The 25,887-nt window shown below is 44.4% G+C and overlaps 1 protein-coding gene across 3 annotated transcripts in view; it reads right to left on the bottom strand.

The window, feature by feature from the left end:
- Positions 1-25,887, bottom strand: part of ICE1 (interactor of little elongation complex ELL subunit 1) — a 352,896-nt gene that overhangs the window by 264,250 nt on the left and 62,759 nt on the right. For all 3 annotated transcript variants that reach the window (XM_030209647.1, XM_030209639.1, XM_030209656.1), the window contains exons 5-6: positions 3,404-3,515; positions 2,498-2,574 (exon numbers count right to left, since the gene is read on the bottom strand). In XM_030209647.1, coding sequence (XP_030065507.1) covers positions 2,498-2,574; positions 3,404-3,515 — 189 coding nt within the window. The remainder of the gene's footprint in view (positions 1-2,497; positions 2,575-3,403; positions 3,516-25,887) is intronic.

Consider the following 25,887-nt stretch of genomic DNA (forward strand, 5'->3'; position numbering starts at 1 on the left):
TGAAAGAGTAAACAAACATGTGGACAAAGGTGAGCCGGTTGATATTGTGTATCTAGATTTCCATAAGGCATTTGAAAAAGTCCCTCATGAAAGACTACAGAGGAAATTAGAGGGCCATGGGATCGGAGGTAGTGTTTTACTGTGGATTAAAAACTGGTTGAAAGATAGGACACAGAGAGTAGGATTAAAAGGTCAATATTCGCAATGGAGAAGGGTAGTTACTGGGGTCCCTCAGGGATCAGTGCTGGGACCTCTGCTTTTTAACATATTCATAAATGACCTAGAGATGGGGGTTACTAGTGAGGTAATCAAATCTGCCGATGACACAAAGTTATTCAAAGTCATCAAGTCACAGGAAGATTGTGAAAAACTACAAGAGGACCATACGAGACTGGGAGACTGGGCGTCTAAATGGCAGATGATACCTTGAAAACTTCTGCTCAATGTGCTGCTGCAGCTAGGAAAGCAAACAGAATGTTGGGTATCATTAGGAAAGGGATTGAAAACAAAATAAGGATATTATTCTGCCGTTGTATCGCTCTATGGTGCGACCGCACCTCGAGTAGTGTGTTCAATTCTGGTCGCCGCACCTCAAAAAACATATAGTGGAATTGGAAAAGGTGCAGAGAAGGGCGACAAAGACGATACAGGGGATGAGACAACTTCCCTATGAGGAAAGGCTGAAGAGGATGGGGCTCTTCAGCTTGGAGAAAAGGCAGCTGAGGGGAGATATGATAGAGGTCTATAAGATAATGAGTGGAATGGAATGGGTCGATGTGGAGCGTCTGTTTACGCTTTCCAAAAAAACTAGGACAAGGAGGCATGCGATGAAGCTGCTATGTGGTAAATTTTAAACGAATCAGAGGAAATTTTTCTTCACTCAACGCATAGTTAAACTCTGGAATTCGCTGCCGGAAAAAGTGGTTAAGGCGGTTAACTTCAAAAAAAGGTTGGACGGCTTCCTGGAGGAAAAGGCCATAAAATGATACTGAATGGACGAGGGAATAATACACTATTTCTTGGATGGGCGGGACAAAATGCTTGTTCTTTTGGCCACTGTCAGTGACAGGGTGCTGGGCTCGATGGACCCCTTGGTCTGTCCCAGCATGGCAATGCTTATGTACTTATGTACTAACTCCATCCCTGGAATGCCCCCAAAATAGCCAGTCCTGGAAGAGGCACTAACTGGGCATTTTCAGCAGCACTAACCGGTTGCTGCTGAAAATAATTGGTTAGTCCCAGTTGGTCAACAGCCATTTCTAGTCAGTTAAATCACTTTGATTGTTAACCCATTTGTTTTCATTTGGCAAAAAAAACTGAGATACTGAGGTGCCTGCTGCACATGTGCATGTTCAGAACTTTACACTTAGTTCTAAAACCTGGGAGATTTGTGGTATCCTGATGAGTTGATGTCACCCCAACTTAGGTATCAAACTCAATCACCACTTATCAAGAGAAAATTATCTTTTGAAAAAAAAAAAAAAAACTTGTAAATGCATAGCCTGCTTTATACAGGGGAGCAAGGGACTCTTGATATATCATGGCCCTCAATTTGACAGGTCTCTATATGGTTTTTCAGAAGACACTTCAGAAGCTCTGCAGAGCAACAGCAACAAAAAGACATCTCACATCCTCAAAACAGGATATGGGGGGGGGGGGGGGGGGGGGGGGGGGCATATAGCACCAGAAGCGGTAAAGTAGCATAATTCCATACATAAGCAGTAAAAGGTTTTTGCCTTTCCAAAGAGCTCTGAGAATTTTGAATATGGTCATATTATCTACCTGTATAAACAACATGAAATTATTTCCATTGCTGTCAATAGTTTTGAGTCACTACTGAAAACAAAATTATACACAGCATCCTTTATAAAGCACTAGCCGTTAAGCCCGTAAAAACGGGCGAGTATTGCAGCCCTCCTTTCTCCCCTGGCCTCACCCCGTCCACCATCCCACCTCCCCCCCCCCCATATCCAGCGACCCTCCTCTTTCCCTTGGCCTCCCCCCCTCCCCAGCAACCCTCCTCTGTGCCCTGCTCTCACCCCAAGTCCAGCAACCATGGCCTCTCCCCCCTGCCCTCCCCCCATGTCCAGCCACCCTCATCGCCGCTGCTCCCTCTCCCCTCCGTGCCGGGCCCCCTGCACTGACCTGACAGCGCCTCTCACCTCCGTGTGAAAGCGCTACAGGCAGCAGCAGATCGCTCTGCTGCTGCCTGCAGCACTTCCACACGGAGGTGAGAGGCGCTGTCAGGTCAGTGCAGGGGCCCCGATACGGAGGGGAGCGGCGGCGGGGAGGGTGGAGGTTGTTTTGCGCGATGTTCCTTTCCAGGCGGCAGCCGACAATTCGACTCCGTTTCCCTCTCTGTTCCGCCCTCTGACGTCATGACATCTTGAATCGAGGGCGGGACAGAGAGGGAAGTCTGTACTGCGCACTTGCAAGTGAGTACGGTCACTTGCCGTTTATATGTTTGATTTGTTCACCAGATGAACAGCATACATACACTGCATCACTTCTGTCACATTCTTCTTTCACACGAATGTACTCCAAATGAGTTTGTTGGTATTGCTTGAGGGAACTCTGTACAATGAAATAAATACAAGAAAACAAAGATCAGGTCAAATGATGCAAACATCTCACATACATATCCTCATAGATACATATTTATGCTTTGTTCATAAACACAAAGACACACACGCCATTGCCCATACAGCCCGTTCTGTGTCTCTTTATACCAAATCCCCCACATAGACATGCCTGAGCCTGTAAACGGAGGAAAAGGAAATACATCATTGTGTCATACCAAGTAGGCACTTTTCAACTTTTTATTTTTAGTGATAATTGAAGAATCTTGAAACTGAAATGACAAACCATTCAATGTATTATTTTTATAAAATTATATTAAAAATTAAAAATTGGAATTTCCAAACATGAACTAAGAAAGGCAATGGACTATAAAAATGATTAAAGATAACAAGATTACCAAGGTTTGCTTGATCCAAGGTAGTCTAACATAGGCATTAGTCAGCAATGACCTCTCCTACCCGAGTTATCAGTCAAAATCTAAGGAGCACAAATCAAAGGAATCTTTTACTATGGTAAGCTAAAAATCAGGTAGCGCTGAACGCTGAGACACTCATAGGAATATAATGGGCATCTCAGCGATTAGTGCAAGCTGATTTTTAGTGTGAGCACACCTTAATGAAAAGATCCCCTAAGTAACATGGATGGGGCAGAGTATGTTTAAGATTTACCATGACTACTATCCATCTAAAAAAAAAAAAAAACCCCCACACCATAATTCTCTGCAAACCCTAATGGCTAAAGTCACTTCTGATTTGTGGCATCAGGGGCTCAGGGTCTTGCGAAGCTCTGACTTGTGGCCACTTCACCATTGACAATACAATACCTTTTTCTCTTCTAGTTCTGCCTTCATCAATTCCAGTTCTTCCTTGCATTTCTCTTGTGGCAAGATGCTTTGCAGCATCTGTTCCAGCTGATGCCGCAGTGTGCTATTCTCTCTGAAATGAATAGCATAGGTTAAAAAGTTTTTACCAAAAAAAAACTATACTGACTTGCAGAATCAATCGCAACTTTACACAGAAGATGATCTGTTTGAATAACACTAATTGCAAAGAATACATAGTAGTAGTTCAGTGAGATTGCATGAATTCCACAATAAAATTAAAAAAGTGCCCCCTCCCCTGCTCCCCAAAGCAAGAACAAACATTATAAGAAACATTTTTCTCTTTAGACAAATACATTTACCTAATTCCTCACTATATGCACATTGCAGAAACATTTCAATGATGGATGAAAATGGCAAGCTAAGGCACCTTCACATTTTTAATAAAAAAAAATATCTCCGGACTTCCGGTGGAGCCACGATCCAAGATGGCCGCCGAGGAGTGAGCTCCGAGCGACCCCAGGCGAGGCCCCCGGGATTGCGGCCGCAAGCCCCCCCAACTGAGAACCGGGACCGGGGCACAGAGGGAGACTGCATGAGGAGCGGCGAGCCAGCGGCGAGCGGCATTGGGTACCCCAGAAAGCCCATATGCAGACGAGTCGAAGCCGAACAAAATGGCGGCCGGAACGGGCGAGCAGCGGAGCTGGTGCTAAAAGAGCGACAGCAGTGATAGAACGCGCTCTCCCGTCCTACTTGAGTAGGTAGCCGGTAGTGAAAGGGTGAAGAGCGGGCTGAGGAGGGGAGATCATAAAGACTGGAGTGGATCGGGACTGCTGCTGCGGCCCTTCTTCCCCTCCCCCCCCAACTCGTGGTGTTACTGCAGGGAGAGCCAGAAAGAACTGTTGAAGCGGGAGAGGTGAACCCAACAGAGAAGAGGGGGGAGCGCTCCAGTAAGGGGAAAGGTACCCCGGGGCCAATTACAGCACAGAGGCAAGAGCAGCAGGTGCGAAGGGCCGGCTGGTAGTCTGAGGGGCCCAGCAGTCACAGCAGCAGAGTGACATTGCAGCGGGGAGTGACACGGCCTGGGAACCACAGCGACGGACCTGGTCCGGGTACGGAGAAGAATCCACTGCTAGCGGAACTGCAGGGGGATATCAGTGCAAGGAAAACAGCTGCAGCAGAGATATCCCTGAAACAGCGGCCCAAGATGCCACCAAGAAAAAGCCTTGAAAAATTCAGATTTACGGCGGACTCAGCTGGTAAGGGGAAATCAGAGACAGCAGGTAATGGCCAAGGAGTGGAAAAGCTGAGTGACATTCCATCGGACTCTGAAGAGGACCCCCGCAGAGAAGAGGGGGAAAATCCTGAAGAGATTTCGAAAGCTGAGGTGGTGGGCTGGTTCAAAGAACTGAAGTCGGATTTGGAGGGATACCGAAAAGAAGTCCAAACCACGCTCAGGGAGATGCGGGCGGAGATCCGGGACTTGGGTACACGAGTGGAGGAGGTGGAGGAACAACTTGAACGAGTGCATGCGGAAGTAAAAAAAGAAAACAAGATAAAGATGAATGTGGACTCAGAATAGATCCAACAACTGAAAGACCAGGTGGAAGATCTGGAAAATAGATCCCGCCGCAACAACCTGAGGTTTAAAGGGATCCCAGAGCTGGACATTTTTACTGACTCAGAGATAGTGATAAAGGAACTGTGCCAGTTTATCCTGAACCCAGAGGAGGAAGATGGACAGCAAGAGATCCGCTTACAAAGAGCACACAGAAGTATGGGGCCTCAGCAAGAACTGGCACCTAGGGATATCATCGCTTGCTTTTTGGACTTTCCCACCAAAGAACGGATTTTGGCCAAAGCCAGGCAGCAGAAGGTGATCACATGGAAAACTTACAAGATTGGAGTATATCAAGACCTGGCTGGTGCTACATTGCAAAAAAGAAGGACAATGCGAGAAGTGGCCGGGTTTATGCGAAACAAAGGAATCCGGTATAGATGGTTGTTCCCTTTCGCGGTGTGGCTTACAGTTAAGGGAAAGTCGAAGAAAGTGAAAACACCGGAGGAGGCCTGGACAGCGCTCTGAGCATTGGGCTGCGAGGGTGTTCCAGTTCAAGAGCAGCAGCCACCAAGGGCAGAGGATCCAAGATCGGATTCGGCATGGCAGGTGGCAGTGAGACGAGGAAAGAAAGGCGACAGAACTGCTTCTTGAAGCCTAAGAGTGGCAGCAGTTGGATGAGTATGAAAGACATGTTAAGGACATTGACTGTTCACATGCTGAAGGGAAAAATGGTCGGGGGAGGGGGTGGTGGGCTGCTGTGGGTCATGGGAAGTTGGGGGATAAATGGGGACAGAGGGGAAGAAATCCAGGGTCCTAGTGGTTTAATGATGCCATTAAAGAGTATGAGCGAGAAAGGGGATGGAAGGCTAATAAAGGGAGATAAGGGAGGTGGGGAGGATCCCAAAGGGCATTAAATTGGGTGAAGGAGGAGGGGGGAGGGGGGGCTTGGGGCTCTGGGGGGGGGCTGCGGAGCTTCCTTTTTGCTTGACAGCAGTAGGCATGTCGGGTAGGGGAGGGACAGGAACTACTACTACTACTATTTAGCATTTTTATAGCGCTACAAGGCATACGCAGCGCTGCACAAACATAGAAGAAAGACAGTCCCTGCTCAAAGAGCTTACAATCTAATAGACAAAAAATAAAGTAAGCAAATCAAATCAATTAATGTGAACGGGAAGGAAGAGAGGAGGGTAGGTAGAGGCGAGTGGTTACAAGTGGTTACAAGTCAAAAGCAATGTTAAAGAGGTGGGCTTTCAGTCTAGATTTAAAGGTGGCCAAGGATGGGGCAAGACGTAGGGGCTCAGGAAGGGAAGGGGAGATCCAGGGGAGGGGGGGAGGGGGGATTTGAAGGTGGGTTCTTGGAATGTGAATGGTCTCAATAACCCCGGAAAGAGAGCGAGGGTTATGAAAGAGATCAATAGGATCCGATGTGATGTGTTGTTCTTGCAGGAGACACATTTGAGACCCAGATATGGTCATTTGTTACATTCTAGAATGTATAATGAGGCGATTATACACCAGGGGACAGGGGGGTGGAAGGTAGGGGGTGTGGCTATACTGCTCAGACAAACTTGTGGAATGACTAACATGCAGGAATTCAAAGATACCAAGGGGAGATGTGTGGCCCTCCGGGGGCTGATACAAGGGAAGGAGGTGACACTGGTTAATATATACGCCCCAAATACAGGACAGGGGGATTTTTTTTCGTATACTATGGGAGGAGATTCAAGGGTTTATAAGAGGGCAGGTAATTGTGGGAGGAGATTTCAATATTGCTCTGGACGCGCGGTTGGATCACTCGGGAGGAGGAGGGCACCAGTCAGGACCGGGAAGAAAGGCGCTACGAAAATTTTTGGCCAACATGGAGGTGGTGGATAGCTGTAGGATAGTAAGGGGCACCCAGAGGGGTTATACGTTTTACTCCCATGCAGCGAATTCCTATACCAGGATAGACGGGCTGTGGGTACATCGCAACTGGGCGCCAACGATAGTGGAGACAGAAATAGAACCAATTCACATCTCTGACCATGCTATGATATGGATTAGATTACAGGGCTGGGGTTCCAGGAGGAAGAACACTAGGTGGAAACTAAATGAGTCTCTATTGGGGGAGGACCAAGTGAGGGAAGAGGTGAAAACTAGTATACAGGAATACTGGAGAATAAATGATACAGGGGAAGTGGGCGATGGGATACTGTGGGATGCAATGAAGGCAGTGGTGAGGGGTATATATATCAAGTGGGGAGCAAGGAAAAAGAGGGAGAGGGGACAAAAACTGATGGAGTTACGCCAAAGATTGAGCAAGCTGGAGCGAACTCATCAGAGAAACCCATCTCCCCGGATATGGGAGGAACCCCGGAAGATAAGAGGGGAGTTAGAGCAAGGGCAGATGGAGGAGGTGGAATATATGCGGACAAGAGTGCGACAACAGTTCTTTGAGTATGCCAATAAATCTAGTGCCATGTTGGCCAGATGTCTGAGAGCAAAACGGGTAAAATCTAAGATACAAAAAATTAAAGATGGTACGGGAGGGTGGTTGTACACAGACATTGACATAGAGAAGGGATTCCTTAACTACTACAAAGACCTGTATAGAGCTCCAGAAGGAGAGTCACCTGAGACTGTCGCTGGGTACTTAGACTCGTTCCATCTGCAGAGCTTGAGTGCAGAGGGGCGCCAAAGAATGGAGGAACCAATGAGACAGGGGGAGATCATGGGGGTCATTCTAAAACTCCCCACTGGCAAGGCCCCGGGGCTAGATGGCTTTACAGCAAGATTTTATAAACAATTCGAGAGCCTGGTAAGTCCGCTGTTGGTGAGGGTGGGTAATGGGTACTGGAGGGAAGAGAGCTCCCGAGATCAATGATGGAGGCGGGAGTGACCGTCATACCTAAACCGGGGAAAGACCCAACGAAATGCGGGTCCTACAGACCCATTTCATTGCTAAATGTGGATGCTAAAATCATAGCTAAGGTGCTGGCCAACAGATTAGGCAGATTGCTACCTACATTAATAGACCCGGACCAAGCCGGTTTTATACCGGGGAGGCAAGTAGGAGATAATATTAGAAGAACACTGCACCTGATATGGGAGGCCCAACACACAAGCACTGGGGTAGCTATACTGTCGATAGATACCAAAAAGGCTTTCGACAGGGTACATTGGGGGTTCCTGCGGGCAGTGCTCCAGAGAATGGGTCTGGGAGGGAATTTTAGTCTTTGGGTAGAGGCCCTGTATAAGAACCTAACAGCGTGTTTGAATATTAATGGGGGATATTCGCCCTTTTTCTCGATTGGTAGAGGCACCAGACAGGGGTGCCCGCTGTCCCCCCTCCTCTTTGCCCGTTATGTAGAACCGTTGGCTGTGGCGATCAGAGACCACCCGGGGGTAAGGGGGTGGGTGACCGGGAACACCGCATAGCGTTGTTCGCCAATGACATGCTCCTCTATGTGAAAGATCCGAGCGACACACTACCGATAATCTTGGGGATATTTGAGGAGTATGAGAAATATGCAGGACTTAAAATAAATAGGGATAAAAGTGAGATTTTGGGAGTTTCCTTACGGGAGGAGGAAGAGGCAGAGGTAAGAGATCGATTTGAGTTTAAGTGGGCAAGACACAGAATTAGGTACCTAGGGATTCAGTTGCCGGGGGATCTAGAGAGGTTATTCGCACTTAACTATGGACGCTTGCAAGAGCAGATACAAAATGATATGTTGCGATGGAAAAAGAAATGGTTGTCATGGTGTGGGCGGATGGCTGTGATTAAAATGAACGTGCTGCCGCGCCTATTGTTCCTCTTCCAGACACTGCCGATCGCGGTGCCGAAACCATTTCTCAAAAGGTTACAGAGTTCAATAATGAAATTCATATGGGGAAACAGGAGACCGCGGCTGGCCCAGAGGGTGTTGTGGGAGGGAGGGGGAAAGGAGAGGGGAGGGAGAGCGGTCCCCAACTTGGAGTGGTATTACTGGGGTTCTCAATCAAAGATGCTTTTGGATTGGGAACAGGGGGTGGAGAAGCCTGCTATTCAGGTGGAACAAGCCTACTGGCCACAGAGGAAGTTGACGACACTGTTGTGGACCTCTGAGAGCCTGGGGAAAGGGACATGCAACCCATTCCTCAGACATTTACTGGAAGTGTGGGGATCGTTGAGGAAACGCAGGGGGCGCCCAGCAGAGGTATCATCATTGGCTCACCTTAGGTGGGAGCCTAAATTCCTAGCGGGCAAGGAGAATGCCACGTTCGCTAGATGGGAGCGGAGGGGAGTGGAGAGATTTAGAGATGGGATGCATGATAGTGGATTGTAGTCTTTTGAGGAGATGAGGAATAGGTATCAGATCCCGGAGGGTGACAGATTTGCGCATACAAAACTAATGCATTTCATGGGGAAGCAGGGTTGGAGGGGAGGAATACCACGGGAGAGAGAGTGGTTGGAGAACTTGTGGAGTGTGTTGAGAAAGGTCCCAAAGTCCATTTCGGTGGTGTACCGCTACCTCCAGGGAGAGGATGAAAAGAAATATCCATTTCAGAGAGCGTGGGAGAGGGATCTGCGCTATCACTTTACAGAGCGGGAATGGGATCACATACAGTGGGGGAAATAAGTATTTGATCCCTTGCTGATTTTGTAAGTTTGCCCACTGACAAAGACATGAGCAGCCCATAATTGAAGGGTAGGTTATTGGTAACAGTGAGAGATAGCACATCACAAATTAAATCCGGAAAATCACATTGTGGAAAGTATATGAATTTATTTGCATTCTGCAGAGGGAAATAAGTATTTGATCCCCCACCAACCAGTAAGAGATCTGGCCCCTACAGACCAGGTAGATGCTCCAAATCAACTCGTTACCTGCATGACAGACAGCTGTCGGCAATGGTCACCTGTATGAAAGACACCTGTCCACAGACTCAGTGAATCAGTCAGACTCTAACCTCTACAAAATGGCCAAGAGCAAGGAGCTGTCTAAGGATGTCAGGGACAAGATCATACACCTGCACAAGGCTGGAATGGGCTACAAAACCATCAGTAAGACGCTGGGCGAGAAGGAGACAACTGTTGGTGCCATAGTAAGAAAATGGAAGAAGTACAAAATGACTGTCAATCGACAAAGATCTGGGGCTCCACGCAAAATCTCACCTCGTGGGGTATCCTTGATCATGAGGAAGGTTAGAAATCAGCCTACAACTACAAGGGGGGAACTTGTCAATGATCTCAAGGCAGCTGGGACCACTGTCACCACGAAAACCATTGGTAACACATTACGACATAACGGATTGCAATCCTGCAGTGCCCGCAAGGTCCCCCTGCTCCGGAAGGCACATGTGACGGCCCGTCTGAAGTTTGCCAGTGAACACCTGGATGATGCCGAGAGTGATTGGGAGAAGGTGCTGTGGTCAGATGAGACAAAAATTGAGCTCTTTGGCATGAACTCAACTCGCCGTGTTTGGAGGAAGAGAAATGCTGCCTATGACACAAAGAACACCGTCCCCACTGTCAAGCATGGAGGTGGAAATGTTATGTTTTGGGGGTGTTTCTCTGCTAAGGGCACAGGACTACTTCACCGCATCAATGGGAGAATGGATGGGGCCATGTACCGTACAATTCTGAGTGACAACCTCCTTCCCTCCGCCAGGGCCTTAAAAATGGGTCGTGGCTGGGTCTTCCAGCACGACAATGACCCAAAACATACAGCCAAGGCAACAAAGGAGTGGCTCAGGAAGAAGCACATTAGGGTCATGGAGTGGCCTAGCCAGTCACCAGACCTTAATCCCATTGAAAACTTATGGAGGGAGCTGAAGATGCGAGTTGCCAAGCGACAGCCCAGAACTCTTAATGATTTAGAGATGATCTGCAAAGAGGAGTGGACCAAAATTCCTCCTGACATGTGTGCAAACCTCATCATCAACTACAGAAGACGTCTGACCGCTGTGCTTGCCAACAAGGGTTTTGCCACCAAGTATTAGGTCTTGTTTGCCAGAGGGATTAAATACTTATTTCCCTCTGCAGAATGCAAATAAATTCATATACTTTCCACAATGTGATTTTCCGGATTTAATTTGTGATGTGCTATCTCTCACTGTTACCAATAACCTACCCTTCAATTATGGGCTGCTCATGTCTTTGTCAGTGGGCAAACTTACAAAATCAGCAAGGGATCAAATACTTATTTCCCCCACTGTATGTGGGGAAGTGCAGAAGGCTTCAGTTTGTGTATCGATACAAGAGAATGCCTATAAAGTACTCACGAGGTGGTACTATACACCTGAAAGGTTGAAAAAAATGTATCCAGGGACTTCGGATGCGTGTTGGAGATGCAATACACAGACAGGCACATTCCTCCATGTATGATGGACCTGCCCTGGGGTGGTGCCATTCTGGCAGGCAGTGATGAAAGTGCTGGTCCGGACTATGGGGGTATCCCTGGTGTGTAATCCGCAGGCCTGCTTGCTGGGGATGCACAACGAACGAGAGGTGTGGGAGGAGAGTAAAATGATGCGCTGGGGACTAGCAGCGGCAAAGTGTCTCATAGCGTGCTGTTGGAAGTTAATGGATCCCCCAGACATAGGGGAGTGGAAAATCCAAGTAAGGCAATTGTGGTACATGGAGAGATTGACGGTATATAGATGGGAGGGTGAAGTCAAACTCAAGAAGGGTTGGGCAAGGCTACAACACATGATAGAACGACTCTAAAGGGGATAAACAGGTAATCTAGGGGGGAGGGGGGTATAGGGGGGTACCATGTTGAGGGAGAGGGGAAGGGGGGAATCAGGTGTGCCCGCACAATTAGTGGGGGGATATAAGGGGAGCATTAACGGAGGGGGGAAGGGGTAAGGGTTTGGGGGGGATTACAGAGCTGAACATGTGGAGATATATAGTAACTAAGAGATAGTTTGTTTGTTGTTCTAAGGTTAAGATACCAAGATATGCAGAAGGGAATAAGTTAAGGGTCGTTGATTGTTAATGTACCTGAATGGAAAAGGAGTATGTTTAAATCGTTACTTCGTAAGAATACGGAACCACACTTGCGAGACAGTTATAACAATTGAGGTTTATTCAAGGTTATTTGGTTATACATGTTAAAATATGTCACAATGCAATACAGTATCAAAAAGTTACACGTCATAATAGCTGTACAGTATGTATATTGAGGCATAATTGTGAGATAGTTATAACAATTGAAGATCATTCTAAGTTACATGATTGTGCCGGGGAAAATGGTAGAGGCTATTATTAAAAACAAAATTACAGAGCACATCCGAGGACATGGATTACTGAGACCGAGTCAGCACGGCTTTTGTGTGGGGAAATCTTGCCTGACCAATTTACTTCAATTCTTTGAAGGAGTAAACAAACATGTGGACAAAGGGGAGCCGGTTGATATTGTGTATCTGGATTTTCAAAAGGCGTTTGACAAGGTACCTCATGAAAGGCTACAGAGGAAATTGGAGGGTCATGGGATAGGAGGAAATGTCCTATTGTGGATTAAAAACTGGTTGAAGGATAGGAAACAGAGAGTGGGGTTAAATGGGCAGTATTCACAATGGAGAAGGGTAGTTAGTGGGGTTCCTCAGGGGTCTGTGCTAGGACCGCTGCTTTTTAATATATTTATAAATGATTTAGAGATGGGAGTAACTAGCGAGGTAATTAAATTTGCTGATGACACAAAGTTATTCAAAGTCGTTAACTCGCGACAGGATTGTGAAAAATTACAAGAGGACCTTACGAGACTGGAAGACTGGGCGGCTAAATGGCAGATGACGTTTAATGTGAGCAAGTGCAAGGTGATGCATGTGGGAAAAAAGAACCCGAATTATAGCTACGTCATGCAAGGTTCCACGTTAGGAGTTACGGATCAAGAAAGGGATCTGGGTGTCGTCATCGATAACACGCTGAAACCTTCTGCTCAGTGTGCTGCTGCGGCTAGGAAAGCGAATAGAATGTTGGTTATTATTAGGAAAGGTATGGAAAACAGGTGTGAGGATGTTATAATGCCGTTGTATCGCTCCATGGTGCGACCGCACCTTGAGTATTGTGTTTAATTCTGGTCGCCGCATCTCAAGAAAGATATAGTAGAATTGGAAAAGGTGCGGCGAAGGGCGACTAAAATGATAGCGGGAATGGGACGACTTCCCTATGAAGAAAGACTAAGGAGGCTAGGGCTATTCAGCTTGGAGAAGAGACGGCTGAGGGGAGACATGATAGAGGTATATAAAATAATGAGTGGAGTGGAACAGGTGGATGTGAAGCGTCTGTTCACGCTTTCCAAAAATACTAGGACTAGGGGGCATGCGATTAAACTACAGTGTAGTAAATTTAAAACAAATCGGAGAAAATTTTTCTTCACCCAACGTGTAATTAAACTCTGGAATTCATTGCCGGAAAACGTGGTGCAGGCGGTTAGCTTAGCAGAGTTTAAAAAGGGGTTGGACGGTTTCCTAAAGGACAAGTCCATAAACCGCTACTAAACGGACTTGGAAAAATCCAAAATCCCAGGAATATAGAATGTTTGTACATTTGGGAAGCTTGCCAGGTGCCCTTGGCCTGGATTGGCCGCTGTCGTGGACAAGATGCTGGGCTCGATGGACCCTTGGTCTATTCCCAGTAGGCATTACTTATGTACTTATATATGATAAAACACAATAAAAATTTCAAAGTTAAAAAAAAAAAAAATCTCCTTGTAACGCAAAAAGCAAGGAGATTCCCAATTGTACTGGTCTACTATTTTATTTAAGTGTAACATTTCTAAACTCACTTCCTATTCTATCCAAGGAAATGCACAGAATGTAAAATACACTGTAGAACCCACATAATGCAGCCAGATATAACACTGTCAAGGGTTGGACCCTTTTGGGGTTTTTTGTCATTACATATCACACTGTGGACCCAATATAACATCGATTCACTTATAACGTGGTCAAATATCTTGGACCTCAACATCCATGTTATATGGTGTATATGGTGCACATACTAATTAAATACAGTACCACATACAACCAGACCTAAGTCTAACAGGATAACATACAAAAAAAAAAGCTCATTTACATCAAAAAACTTCCCTCCAGAAGCAAAGAACCAGCTTCCTGCAAAAGAAAAAGGTAATACCTGTAATACCTATCATAACTTTATTCTCACCTTATTAATTAATAGGATCTGCTTAAGTAAAACACCAACAGCAGACGTTATAAAGATGTGGACAAAGCAAGACATTTAACTTTTTAGGGCAAAGATGATTGTCTTGCCCCTGTACACTAAGCCGCGCTAGTATACTAGCTATCAGCATTAGCGTGTGGCTTAGTTCACGGGCGGGGGGGGGGGGGGGGGGGGGGGGGTTAGAGAGCTGTGTGAGTTATATAATATATATATATATACACACACATACACAGTGCAATCCGCTTAAGTGCAAGGGTCTCTGACCAAAGAAATGCATGCAGTTAACCGGAGCATGTACTTAACCGTTGTGACCCAAAGAAGCTTGACATCTGATAAACATATGTACAGTACTGTTTATTATTATACGTACTGTATACGGTCTCCGTCTACTGACATTAGACTTACTTGAAGTAATCAGTTATAGTCCTCTGTATACTATTGGGTCTGTGAGTTCCATAGACTACGTCTGCCAGACGGTAAAAACTGTCATAGCACTGACATCCAGTGGCCTCCAGATAGGCCCGCACGGTGTTGAGACTCTCCAGCGCTCTTGCAAAAGTGACAGGAGGTTGTTGAATTTCGTCAGCATGTGCCTCACTGCTCATTTCATCATTAGCCGTTGTTGCCTGCGTGTAGGTACCAAAATCCAAAATATAGAACAGGAAAAGTTCTCTACGATGACGAATCACAGAAGGCAAAAGTAGAGACTAATAGACGATTCACCACTGGAGACGTGAGTCCAACAGTTTTTATTATATCAGAGATAACGACCCGACACAGGCCGTGTTTCAACGCTAAAAAGCGTCTGCATCAGGGGTCAATAAATACACCAAGTAATGAATGCAAAACGAAGAGTCCTACTTGTATATGTGTTGTCAACTCACTGATCACGTAGCACCAAACAGAATATGCTGGATACAAACTATTTTGCTCTGATAGTTTGTATCCAGCATATTCTGTTTGGTGCTACGTGATCAGTGAGTTGACAACACATATACAAGTAGGACTCTTTGTTTTGCATTCATTACTTGGTGTATTTATTGACCCCTGATGCAGACGCTTTTTAGCGTCGAAACACGGCCTGTGTCGGGTCGTTATCTCTGATATAATAAAGACTGTTGGACTCACGTCTCCAGTGGTGAATCGTCTATTAGTCTCTACTTTTGCCTTCTGCCTGCATGTAGGCGCATATCTTGACATCAGTGCTGTCGTCAGCTGTTTGTAGATCGTAATCAACTGCTACACAGTGATGAAACTCCTCTTCAGTAACACTGGCTGGGATGCCAATAGCCTGTTCATCTGACGCGTTTGCAACAGTTGCATCTGTTTCGTCCCTCTCCACATCCTTAACAAAGCTTGCCCGCTTGTAGCAGTTCACAATGGCTACCTGTGTAACATGATTCCAGGCTTCTTTCTGCATGTAGGGAATCCAACAGTGATAGATTATGAGCCAGTTCAACAGTACGTTTATCCTTGCCAGTCTGGTCATCCATAACACTCATCAGACGACGTAGCACAAGAGCCCGATAATGTTGTTTGAAATTGGCTATTATGCCTTGATCCATAGGTTGGATCAGAGAGGTAGTGTTTGGTGGCAGGAAGACCACCTTGACGTCAGACAGCCTGACATCATCCCTATGTGCAGCACAATTATCACAAAGCAACAAAATCTGACGCTTTTGTGCCCGTATTCTAGTGTCTAACTTCCAAATTTCCCCAGTCATCCATGAATTTGCGTTAGCCTCGTATGACACAGGAAGTCGCTTAACTTTCTTGAAGTAAAGGGGCTGTTTGCTATTTCCAATGACGAAAGGTTCCAACTTCTCACTCCCATCCATATTGCAGCAAAGGAGGATCATCAGTTGGTCCTTTGATGTTTTACCTCCAGTAGTTTCGGCATGTTTGAATGCAAGTGTTCTATCAGGAATCGTTTGCAAATAGAGACCGTTTTCATCAGCATTGAAAATGTCACGAGGTGCAAACTTGTTCAAGATGGTAGGAAGAACTGAAACAACCCAATTTTCAGCACTAAATTCATCAGTGTCTTGTTTCTCACCATGCTGTTTCTTGAATTTTATGTTGTTCCTCTCCTTCCTTCCATCTTTCCAACCATCCAACAGTAGCTTTGAATTCAGTTAGTCCAAGAATTTCAGCTAGCTGATTAGCTTTCTCCATAAGCAGTGGACCACTGACAGGAAACTGTCTGCTCCTGACTTGAGAAAACCACCGAAGAAGAGCATCTTCTACATCCTCAGCTTTTCCTATCCTTTTACGTTTCCTGTGTGGATTTGTGTTGTTTTGCCAGTCTTTCAGAAGCTGATCTTTCTGCTTCAAGTTATGTGAAATTAGACTGGGATTGACATCATATTCTTTAGCAACAGATGCTTAACTTTGTTTGTTTTCTAATTTTTTAAGAACATCTATTCGTTCTGCCAGTGTTAGTCTTACAGTTGCGTGACGGTGACTCCAGTGTACACTCTAACAACATTCTTTCGCTTATTTTTTGTTTGTTACATTTGTACCCCGTGCTTTCCCACTCATGGCAGGCTCAATGCAGCTTACATGGGGCAATGGAGGGTTAAGTGACTTGCCCAGAGTCACAAGGAGCTGCCTGTGCCTGAAGGGGGAATTGAACTCAGTTCCTCAGGACCAAAGTCCACCACCCTAACCACTAGGCCACTCCTCCACTCCAGAGGCTTATTCTGCCTGTGGCAGTTAAAGGGGCGGTAAATTTGAAATCTTGTTGGTTGTAACGTGCCAATCGGCTTCCATATTCCATGCACGCGCTTATGCGGAGTCTTTCCTACAGAGGAGTGGTCTTAAACCATGCATATAAGCGAATCCTGCACTTATCAGTGGTGCGCTAAACCAAAGTTTGTCCCCATAGAAATTGATGGCGCCAAAAATGGGACCGAAGTACAGCATGCAGTTAAACAGAGCATGCGCTTATCCGACGTGCACTTCAATGGAGTGCACTGTATATATATGCATATACATACATATACACACACATATACTTGTCTAGTGTGAATGACTATCAACAAAATTATTTCATGTGAAGATCTGGCTATTTATTTTCAAAGTAAGAATCTGGGAGCCAGTATTTTAGAGCCTTGCAAAAATATACAGTCTTCAGAAACATCTGCCTTCCTAAGAGGAGAACACTATAAATTGAGGTGCAAAAACTCCTACAACTGAAGTACGGCTGGGAAAAATGCCAACAAAACTGTTGCCCGTTACAGCTTCCACCTCTGTCCGACAGAAAGGATGATTCAAAGCGAGGAACCAATTCCATATTCAAGATGTCTACGCAGGTTGCATCGTTCATTAAACTAGAGAACAGAGAGGGGACAGAAAGGCGAGAAGCATCCATGAAAAGATGGGGAACTACCTCAAGGAGTTATTAGCTGGGTGTGAGCATTTGTGGGAAAGTGGAATGGAAGTTATTTTAAGGGCAACAAACCTTTTTATTAGGAAAGTAAATGAAAGGAAGAAGAAAAGGAATCCACCTTGGTTCTCAAAAACAGTAGCTGAAAAAGTATGAAAAAAAGAGGGTAGTCTTCACAGACTAGAAGAGATTGCAGAAAGAGGAAGACAAACAACAATACCTGAAAAAAAGCTAAGAGAAGCTGGTAAAGAAATCAGGAAAGCAAAGATACATATGGAAGAAAAAAAAACAGCCAATACAGTAAAATTCACCTGCCATGAAAACTAGGGAGTAAGATTATAGATGTTAGAGCTTCTAAATAGGGTCCCCTCAGCACCACCCTCAGCTTATTCTCCCTGCAAGGTAAATCTTACAGAAGGATTAAAATATCTTCCTCCTACCCCTGTCCCAGACATCCACTGGAAGCCCTAAGCAACCTGTCACCAGGGAAAACCTGGAATCCAGGCCCCATTCTCTTCCCCTTCCCTCCTCTGCTGCTGAGGTCAGACCCAAACTCGCTTCAGGATTTGCCATCGTGTCCTTCCACGAGAGCAGATTGCTAGAGAACACTGTAATTTGGCCTGTACTAAAATTTAAACCCAGAAAACCTAATCCTCTATCTATACCAGATCCCACTTGTCTTCTCACCCATCCTCCGACAGCCTGGGGCACCTTCAAATCCAGCTCTACTCACCAACTGGAGACTGTCCAAGAGGCAGCCATCATATGATGTCATGTGACCCAGCTTCTCCTGCTACTGCTTGTATGGATAAACTAGTGCTGAGAGATGTGCAATCAGGCAGAGCCACACAGCCCTGTCCCAGTATCTGGCACTGAGGGTCAGGTCAGTTTAAACTCTCAGCCTGGACCAGTGGAAAACAGTACTCAGGGTGCAGCACCCGAGGTGTACTTAAGTTTTGGGTACATGTTTTTAATAATTATTACCTGGAGCTTGTATACTCTGCTACTGCTTTAGTGCCCTCTGACTCAGCATGCTTGGCAAGCTCCCAAGGGAGCCAGCACCAGCCATCCTGGACGGCTGGTGATGATGTTTCTCTTGATAGACTGGCAGCCGCTAATGCCAGGTGCTCAAATATGTTGCTATTTCAACAGTTTAGGATGTCCATAGCCGAACAGGACACATTTAGGTCAGAATGCACCTAGTAGAGGGGTTAGTTTGTTTTAGAAAACTTCCAGTAACTTTGTAGTACCATATATACTCAACTATAAAGCAGAGATTTCTGGACAAAAAAAAAAAACCAAAAATTGGGGACTTATATTCAAGGCAGAAGAAATGTCTGTGTTTCCCCCACACCAGCTTGCTTTCATTTATGTATTAGCTGCAGCAAACAGGAGAGAGTGGTAAGAAATGCTGGCAACCATGCCGGGGGGAAGCAGGCAAAAATACTATGCACTACGGGAGAAGAAGAAACGGAGAAATGCAGGTGAGGAAAGATTATACTTGAACCCCACCCCCAGCTTATACTCGAGTTAAGTTTCCTCCCATTTTTCAGTGGAAAAATGTTAATTCGCTTATACTCAAGTTTATACGGTAATAGTACTGAAGTGATGTCAGTTTTACTACAGAGACATGTTACATATTCATACACTCAGGTCTTAGGTGACACGTCAAGGTCATGTGAACATCAGCTCCTCTTGCTGCTGCCATGCTATTTCTTTGAGCTGATGCAGACCACCATCTTAATCGATCCTTAACCCTGATAAGACTACAGCTTGTTGGCTCTCAGGGACTATTACTCCTCAGTCTTCTGATCTTACCCTATTAGGTTCAAAAATCACTCCAGTCACTAATTTCAGGTACCCAGGCATTATTTGGGAACATCAGATTGCACATTTAGCAAAGACTTCTTTCTTTCTCTTTCACCAGCTTCGAATGGTTCAACACCTTTTCAGTCACAAAGATTTTCATACGCTTCTACTTTTATTTTTCAGCTCCAGACTTGAATATTGTAACATATTATATGCTGGTCTCCCAGTCATCATTAAAAAAAAAATTGTATTCTTTGCAAAATACTGCAATTGGGCTTTTATGTCACATATGACACTCAGACCACTGTACCCCACTTTTGAAACACCACAACTGGCTAATGGTTGCAAACAGAATTTAATTTAAAATAGCTACACTTGACTTTTCATGCTTTCCGCCTGGATTACTTAGCATGCTTAACCATACCTTATTCCCTCTCCTGCACTCTTCTCTCCTTGAATGACCATCGTCTGGTTCTCCCCGACCCCAAGCAAGCTTTCTATGATTCCACTATTTTCTCGCTCCCCACACTCAGAATAATCTTCCCTCTTCTCTTCGGTCTCAGACATCTTTCAAAACTTTCAAGTCGTCATTAAAAACATGGCTCTAAATTGGCTTTTGGTGAATCAGATTGACACACTGTTATGGGTTGCATTAGCTGTCTTTCCCTTTCCTACTTTTCCCTTCCCTCCTTTGCCCTCTCTTCCTTGGTCTGAGTGATACACTTTCCTGTCTTGAAATGGAGTTTGTTTCTTTTAATTTTAGTATGTACACCGCTTTGCACTACCTGAGGCAGTTATAGCGATCTAGCAAGTTTTAATAAATAAGCCAGCTTGGTCCATTCCCACATGTAACAGGGAAATATTTCTTTTATTTTTGCGAAAAGGGGAATGATGTTCCTCTCTAATCCTCCAAAGAGGAGCCATTTTAAAGAGATTGTTCAGACCATGTCCTCACACTTGACAACTCCCTCCTACTCCTCCATGTCCGTTGCTTTTTAATGTATTTATAAATGACCTAGAGATGGGAATAACTAGTGAGGTAATTAAATTCGCCGATGACACAAAATTATTCAGGGTCGTCAAGTCGCAGGAGGAATGTGAATGATTACAGGAGGACCTTGCGAGACTGGGAGAATGGGCGTGCAAGTGGCAGATGAAGTTCAATGTTGACAAGTGCAAAGTGATGCATGTGGGTAAGAGGAACCCGAATTATAGCTACGTCTTGCAAGGTTCCGCGTTAGGAGTTACAGATCAAGAAAGGGATCTGGGTGTCGTCGTCGATGATACGCTGAAACCTTCTGCTCAGTGTGCTGCTGCGGCTAGGAAAGCGAATAGAATGTTGGGTGTTATTAGGAAGGGTATGGAGTCCAGGTGTGCGGATGTTATAATGCCGTTGTATCGCTCCATGGTGCGACCGCACCTGGAGTATTGTGTTCAGTACTGGTCTCCGTATCTCAAAAAAGATATAGTAGAATTGGAAAAGGTACAGCGAAGGGCGACGAAAATGATAGTGGGGATGGGACGACTTTCCTATGAAGAGAGGCTGAGAAGGCTAGGGCTTTTCAGCTTGGAGAAGAGACGGCTGAGGGGAGATATGATAGAAGTGTATAAAATAATGAGTGGAATGGATCGGGTGGATGTGAAGCGACTGTTCACGCTATCCAAAAATACTAGGACTAGAGGGCATGAGTTGAAGCTACAGTGTGGTAAATTTAAAACGAATCGGAGAAAATTTTTCTTCACCCAACGTGTAATTAGACTCTGGAATTCGTTGCCGGAGAACGTGGTACGGGCGGTTAGCTTGACGGAGTTTAAAAAGGGGTTAGATAGATTCCTAAAGGACAAGTCCATAGACCGCTATTAAATGGACTTGGAAAAATTCCGCATTTTTAGGTATAACTTGTCTGGAATGTTTTTACGTTTGGGGAGCGTGCCAGGTGCCCTTGACCTGGATTGGCCACTGTCGGTGACAGGATGCTGGGCTAGATGGACCTTTGGTCTTTCCCAGTATGGCACTACTTATGTACTTATGTACTTATCCTGGTGACTGTAGAGCTGGAGAACAAAATACTAGGTACCCTTGAATCTGCCCAGTTAGCACAGAAATGTTTACTAAACTTTTAACAATTTTCCATCCTTTGTCTATAGTTTTCTGTCCTCTGTTTTAGCTTATTCTTGGTCTTCTCTTATGTTTCCTCTCTGCTTTCATGTTCCTTCTTTTTTATGAATTCTTTTCCAGTCACCTTCTCATTTCTTTCATTTCTCTTTCCTCTATATGTTTGTATCTCCTTTGCCTGTTACCTCCATCCTTTCTAGCTCCTCTTCCCTTTGCAGCCTGTGTTCTCTCTGCCTGCTCTTCTATTCCAAATCATCTTCTCCTCTCAGCAAACATTCCCCATCACCATGCTCTCTGAGATCCTCTCTCTCTTACAGCCTGTTTCTACTCCTCTCACACAGTTCCACTCCTATAGTCCCTGTCCCCATCATCCAGCCTCACTTCCCTTCAGCATTCTTTTTCCCAATCAGTAACCCTTTCAATCTTCTTCACCCCTTCCTAGCCCCTCTATCTGACTCCCCACAGATCCACTGTCCCATCATCCAGACTCTTCACCGTTTAGCTCTTTTCTGCCTCTTCTATCCCCTTTGCAGCAGAGTTCTCCCTGCCAGTAGCCCCTTTCAGCCCCCTCTATTCTACCCCCATAGCTCTGTAAAAGGTAAAGCCCCTGCCACAATATAACCAGTGTATCACTGATATTTATTTGTTTCATTTGTACCCCACATTTTCCCACCTATTTGCAGGCTCAATGTGGCTTACATAGTACCTGCTGTGTTGGCTTATGATGTCATCTAGTTCAAGTTCAGCTTTATTTCATACTAGTGGATCCATGCCTGTTTCCTCAACAATGAAATGGGCCCTAGGAAGGTTGTCATGTAAGCTTTTTTTTTCTCTCTCCCCTGCCCTCCCCTCCATGTCCAGCAATTCTCCTCTACTCTGCCCTCCCATCCGTGTCCCGCGATTCTCTCCTCTACTGTCCTCCCATCCCATCCATGTCCATCAATTCTCCTCTGCCCTGCCCTCCTCTCCATGTCCTGCGATTCTCTCCTCCCCTCGATTTGTACCTGAACGTTCTCTGGCTGGCTGGCGCTGGCTTCCATTCTGTTCGTAACATCCCTCCTGACGTCAGCTCGCCTCCAGCGTTCCCTTCTATCTCACTGTTCCGCCCTCTGACGTCATTACATTTTGACGCGAGGGCGGGGCAGTGAGGGGGAATGGATCGCTGGAGGCTGGCTGATGTCAGGAGATGTTACGAACCCAGGCAGCCAGACATGGAACGTTGGAGGTGCAAATTATTATATAGGATACTGCTAATATGTACAAAGATATCTAAGTGGGTTACAATGTCAAAAAGCAATAATTAAGGGGAAGATCAGGAGACAATCAGACAAAAACTGAGAGGTATAGAAAGGAAAGGTAAACACAAGGGAGAGGATGGGTAAGCTAAAAGGAGATTACATTCATTTTAAGAGAGGATCAGGGTTGCAGAAAAGCTTGAGAAAATAAGTGCACTTCAAGACAGAACTTAAATGTCTTTTGAGAAAATTTAGTCTTGAATTGAAAGAGGTAGGGTATTCTACAGAGTGGATGCAACAATAAAGCAAGTGTTTTGTAGAGAGAGTCAAGCCAAATGTGGCGAAAGGAGGACACAGTGAATAAGTGCTGTTGGGACGAACAAACAGTTTGCTGTGGTTAATAAGGAACAAGAAGGTTTGACAGAAATGACGGAAGACCAGAGTGCAAGGTCTGATGAACAGTTGTCAATATTTAAAGAGGATCCGAGAGAGACTGAGGTAATCAGAGGTGTCACGTGATCGTGTTTTCTTTTACTAAATTACAGTTTAATAGTGTTTTGGATAATCTAAAGTCACCGGATTAGAGAAAGCAGTAAACCATGATACAAAAAGTTACCGTAATCTAACTCTGTAATGACAAGAGCCAAGAGAAGGATTCTAAGAGAGGAAAAATCGAGCATTGAAAGGACAGACCAGATCTGCCTTAAGGTGAAGAAACTACGCTGGACAACAGATAAAATCTGTTTCTGAAAAGAAAGGGAACATCTACACCTTGTTAGCATTAAAGTTTTAAATAATTATAGGACAGCCAGTCAGCTACAGTATCCAACTTAGAAGAGATCAAGGATATGGACTGAGAGTAGAGATCATCTATAGTGGCAACAATCTGTGCCATCTGCATAGATATAGGAGAGGCCTAGGGACTGGGATCAGGAAGGAAAGAGGGAACAGAAAAACATTAAAGAAGGACTGGGCCAAGGACTAAATCTTGGGGTACCCCTGATTTAAGTGGTCTCAGTTCTGAGAGGAGGGGGGCACAGTAGACTGAAGAATGTGTTAGTTGGGTAGGACTGGAACCATGGAAAGGTAGTTCCATAAATACGGAGATCACCGACGAAGAAGTGAAATGTGCTCTGTGCTAAAAGACTTGTGCCTTGCATCCGAGGACTCCTAGCCATAACCCTGAGGAACATCTGGTTTAATTTAGAGGCATGCAGATTAACCTTGGACAAGGACCATTGTTTATGCAACCAGACTTCTAGGTGCCCCAGGAACTGGGTGATGTCCGAAGATGATGGCAAAGACATTCTTGTGGTTGAGCCATCCCGTTTTGATGTAGATATGGCAAATCACCTATAATGATGATGATATCATGAAGTGAAGGACATTACTGATAAGATATCCTACATAAGATGCATCTCCAAAAGGTAGAGGATATATACGGCATCACAACCACCACGATGCGTACTGGTACTACAACAAAAAAATATAGAAGATTACTACTGCCATTCCAGCTGCCAACATGATGAGATGACCTGATATCAACAGAGTGAGGCTGTATAAGATAATTAAGTTCTGTGATCACTAACAGCTGGGTTACAGGTGGCTTTTGCTGATAGAATAACACACACACCCCCTATCTGACTTCTGGCCCATACACTTTATTGCGCTAACCACATGGATACTTATTACTTAGGCGCAACTCAGCACAGTTTAATTTTTTTCATTTTTCTATGTACATATACATTTTTAATACTCTGTGTGTTCAGTCGCTTTTTGCATGTATACATATACTGGCCTTATTACTCTTTGATATTTAGTTTTGCTACTTTTATACTAACAGCACCTATAAGACCTTTTTAGTTATTAAAAGCTTCTTGTCTCCATAAATTAGAGACACTAAGCATCTGAGATATCCTTCTCTCTTCTCTATGTGGGCATTTGTACATCTTTCACTGTATATTTTAAACCATTATACTATATGCTTGGGTAATCTCTGCGCTGGTATAGTTTAACCATATACATAATTACTTAAACATTTTTTTACATACTATTTTTTTTTATATATACTATTATTAAAATCTCCCATTTGTCTCCACATACTCTGTTCTCATTTGTTTGAGGGTAGTTTAACCTAAGGACTTTCTTTGTACTGGTTTAACACTATCTTCTGTTGATTTTTATTCTATTTTTTATCAATGTATTGAGAATTTTATGATGCGTATTTTGTAGACCATCTGACTTATTTATTTCAAATATACCATTTCTGAAGATTTAGAAATTCTTTCATTAAGAAGGTTAGTATGTTTTCTGTGTCCTCCTTTCCATATAATTTTAAATAACCATACTACTTACATATGTATTTTTATGACTCATGTATTCAGACTATTATTTTGGCTTAATGTAGTTATGTACCTATTAAAATGTTTGGTTTTTTTTTATATTTTTTACAATTGTTCTTTACATTTGTTTTAAGTCATGGATTTTTGTATGTATTCATATTTGTATATTTTTACATTTATTATGTTGCATTTTTGATTGTATTATTGCACTATATTTGTATTTTATTTCATAAATTATTGTGTGTGACGTTGCTCGCACACTTTTTATTTGTTCATTCGATTTTATTCACTATACTTTATATTTTCTTGTAGACTTCTGATGTAGGCCATTTGGGCCGAAACACAGTGTTGTGTCGAGTCTTTGACTAAGAAATCATCTTAAGTACAAGACTGTCCATTTCATCTCTGGAGTTCGTGGTCATTTTCCCACTTCTCTCCTGTTTGTGTACTTTTCGTGGGACCTTTTCAGTTCTCCACTTTTGCGATATTCTTGTTGCACACTGTCTTATTATTCTACATATTTATATTAGGGACTTATATACCAGTCCTACTTTACCTTTGTTTTTGCGCTTTATTTTTGTAAATAAAACTCTATTTGGTCTGTGTGGCTGATCACTGAATAGTAAGAGGGAATTCTGAATTTGGGACTCTTTATACATTTTAAAGGTAAGGTTAAAAAGCAATTGATATACCCCCTTTCTGTTGTACAACCAAAGTGATTTACATATTTTGTACAGGTACTTTGTCCCCTAGATTTAGGGCCATGATTTACAGGTCTAAGGTACATTCCCCAGAGAGGAAGCGTATCGTAGCTGGACCCTCACAGCTCCACTCCCAGTCTCTATCCACATCACTCACTCTCTCCCCCTTACAGCTGCTTTC

The sequence above is a fragment of the Microcaecilia unicolor genome, chromosome 1 (genome assembly GCF_901765095.1).
Source record: "Microcaecilia unicolor chromosome 1, aMicUni1.1, whole genome shotgun sequence".
In the NCBI taxonomy this organism is placed as follows: Eukaryota; Metazoa; Chordata; class Amphibia; order Gymnophiona; family Siphonopidae; genus Microcaecilia; species Microcaecilia unicolor.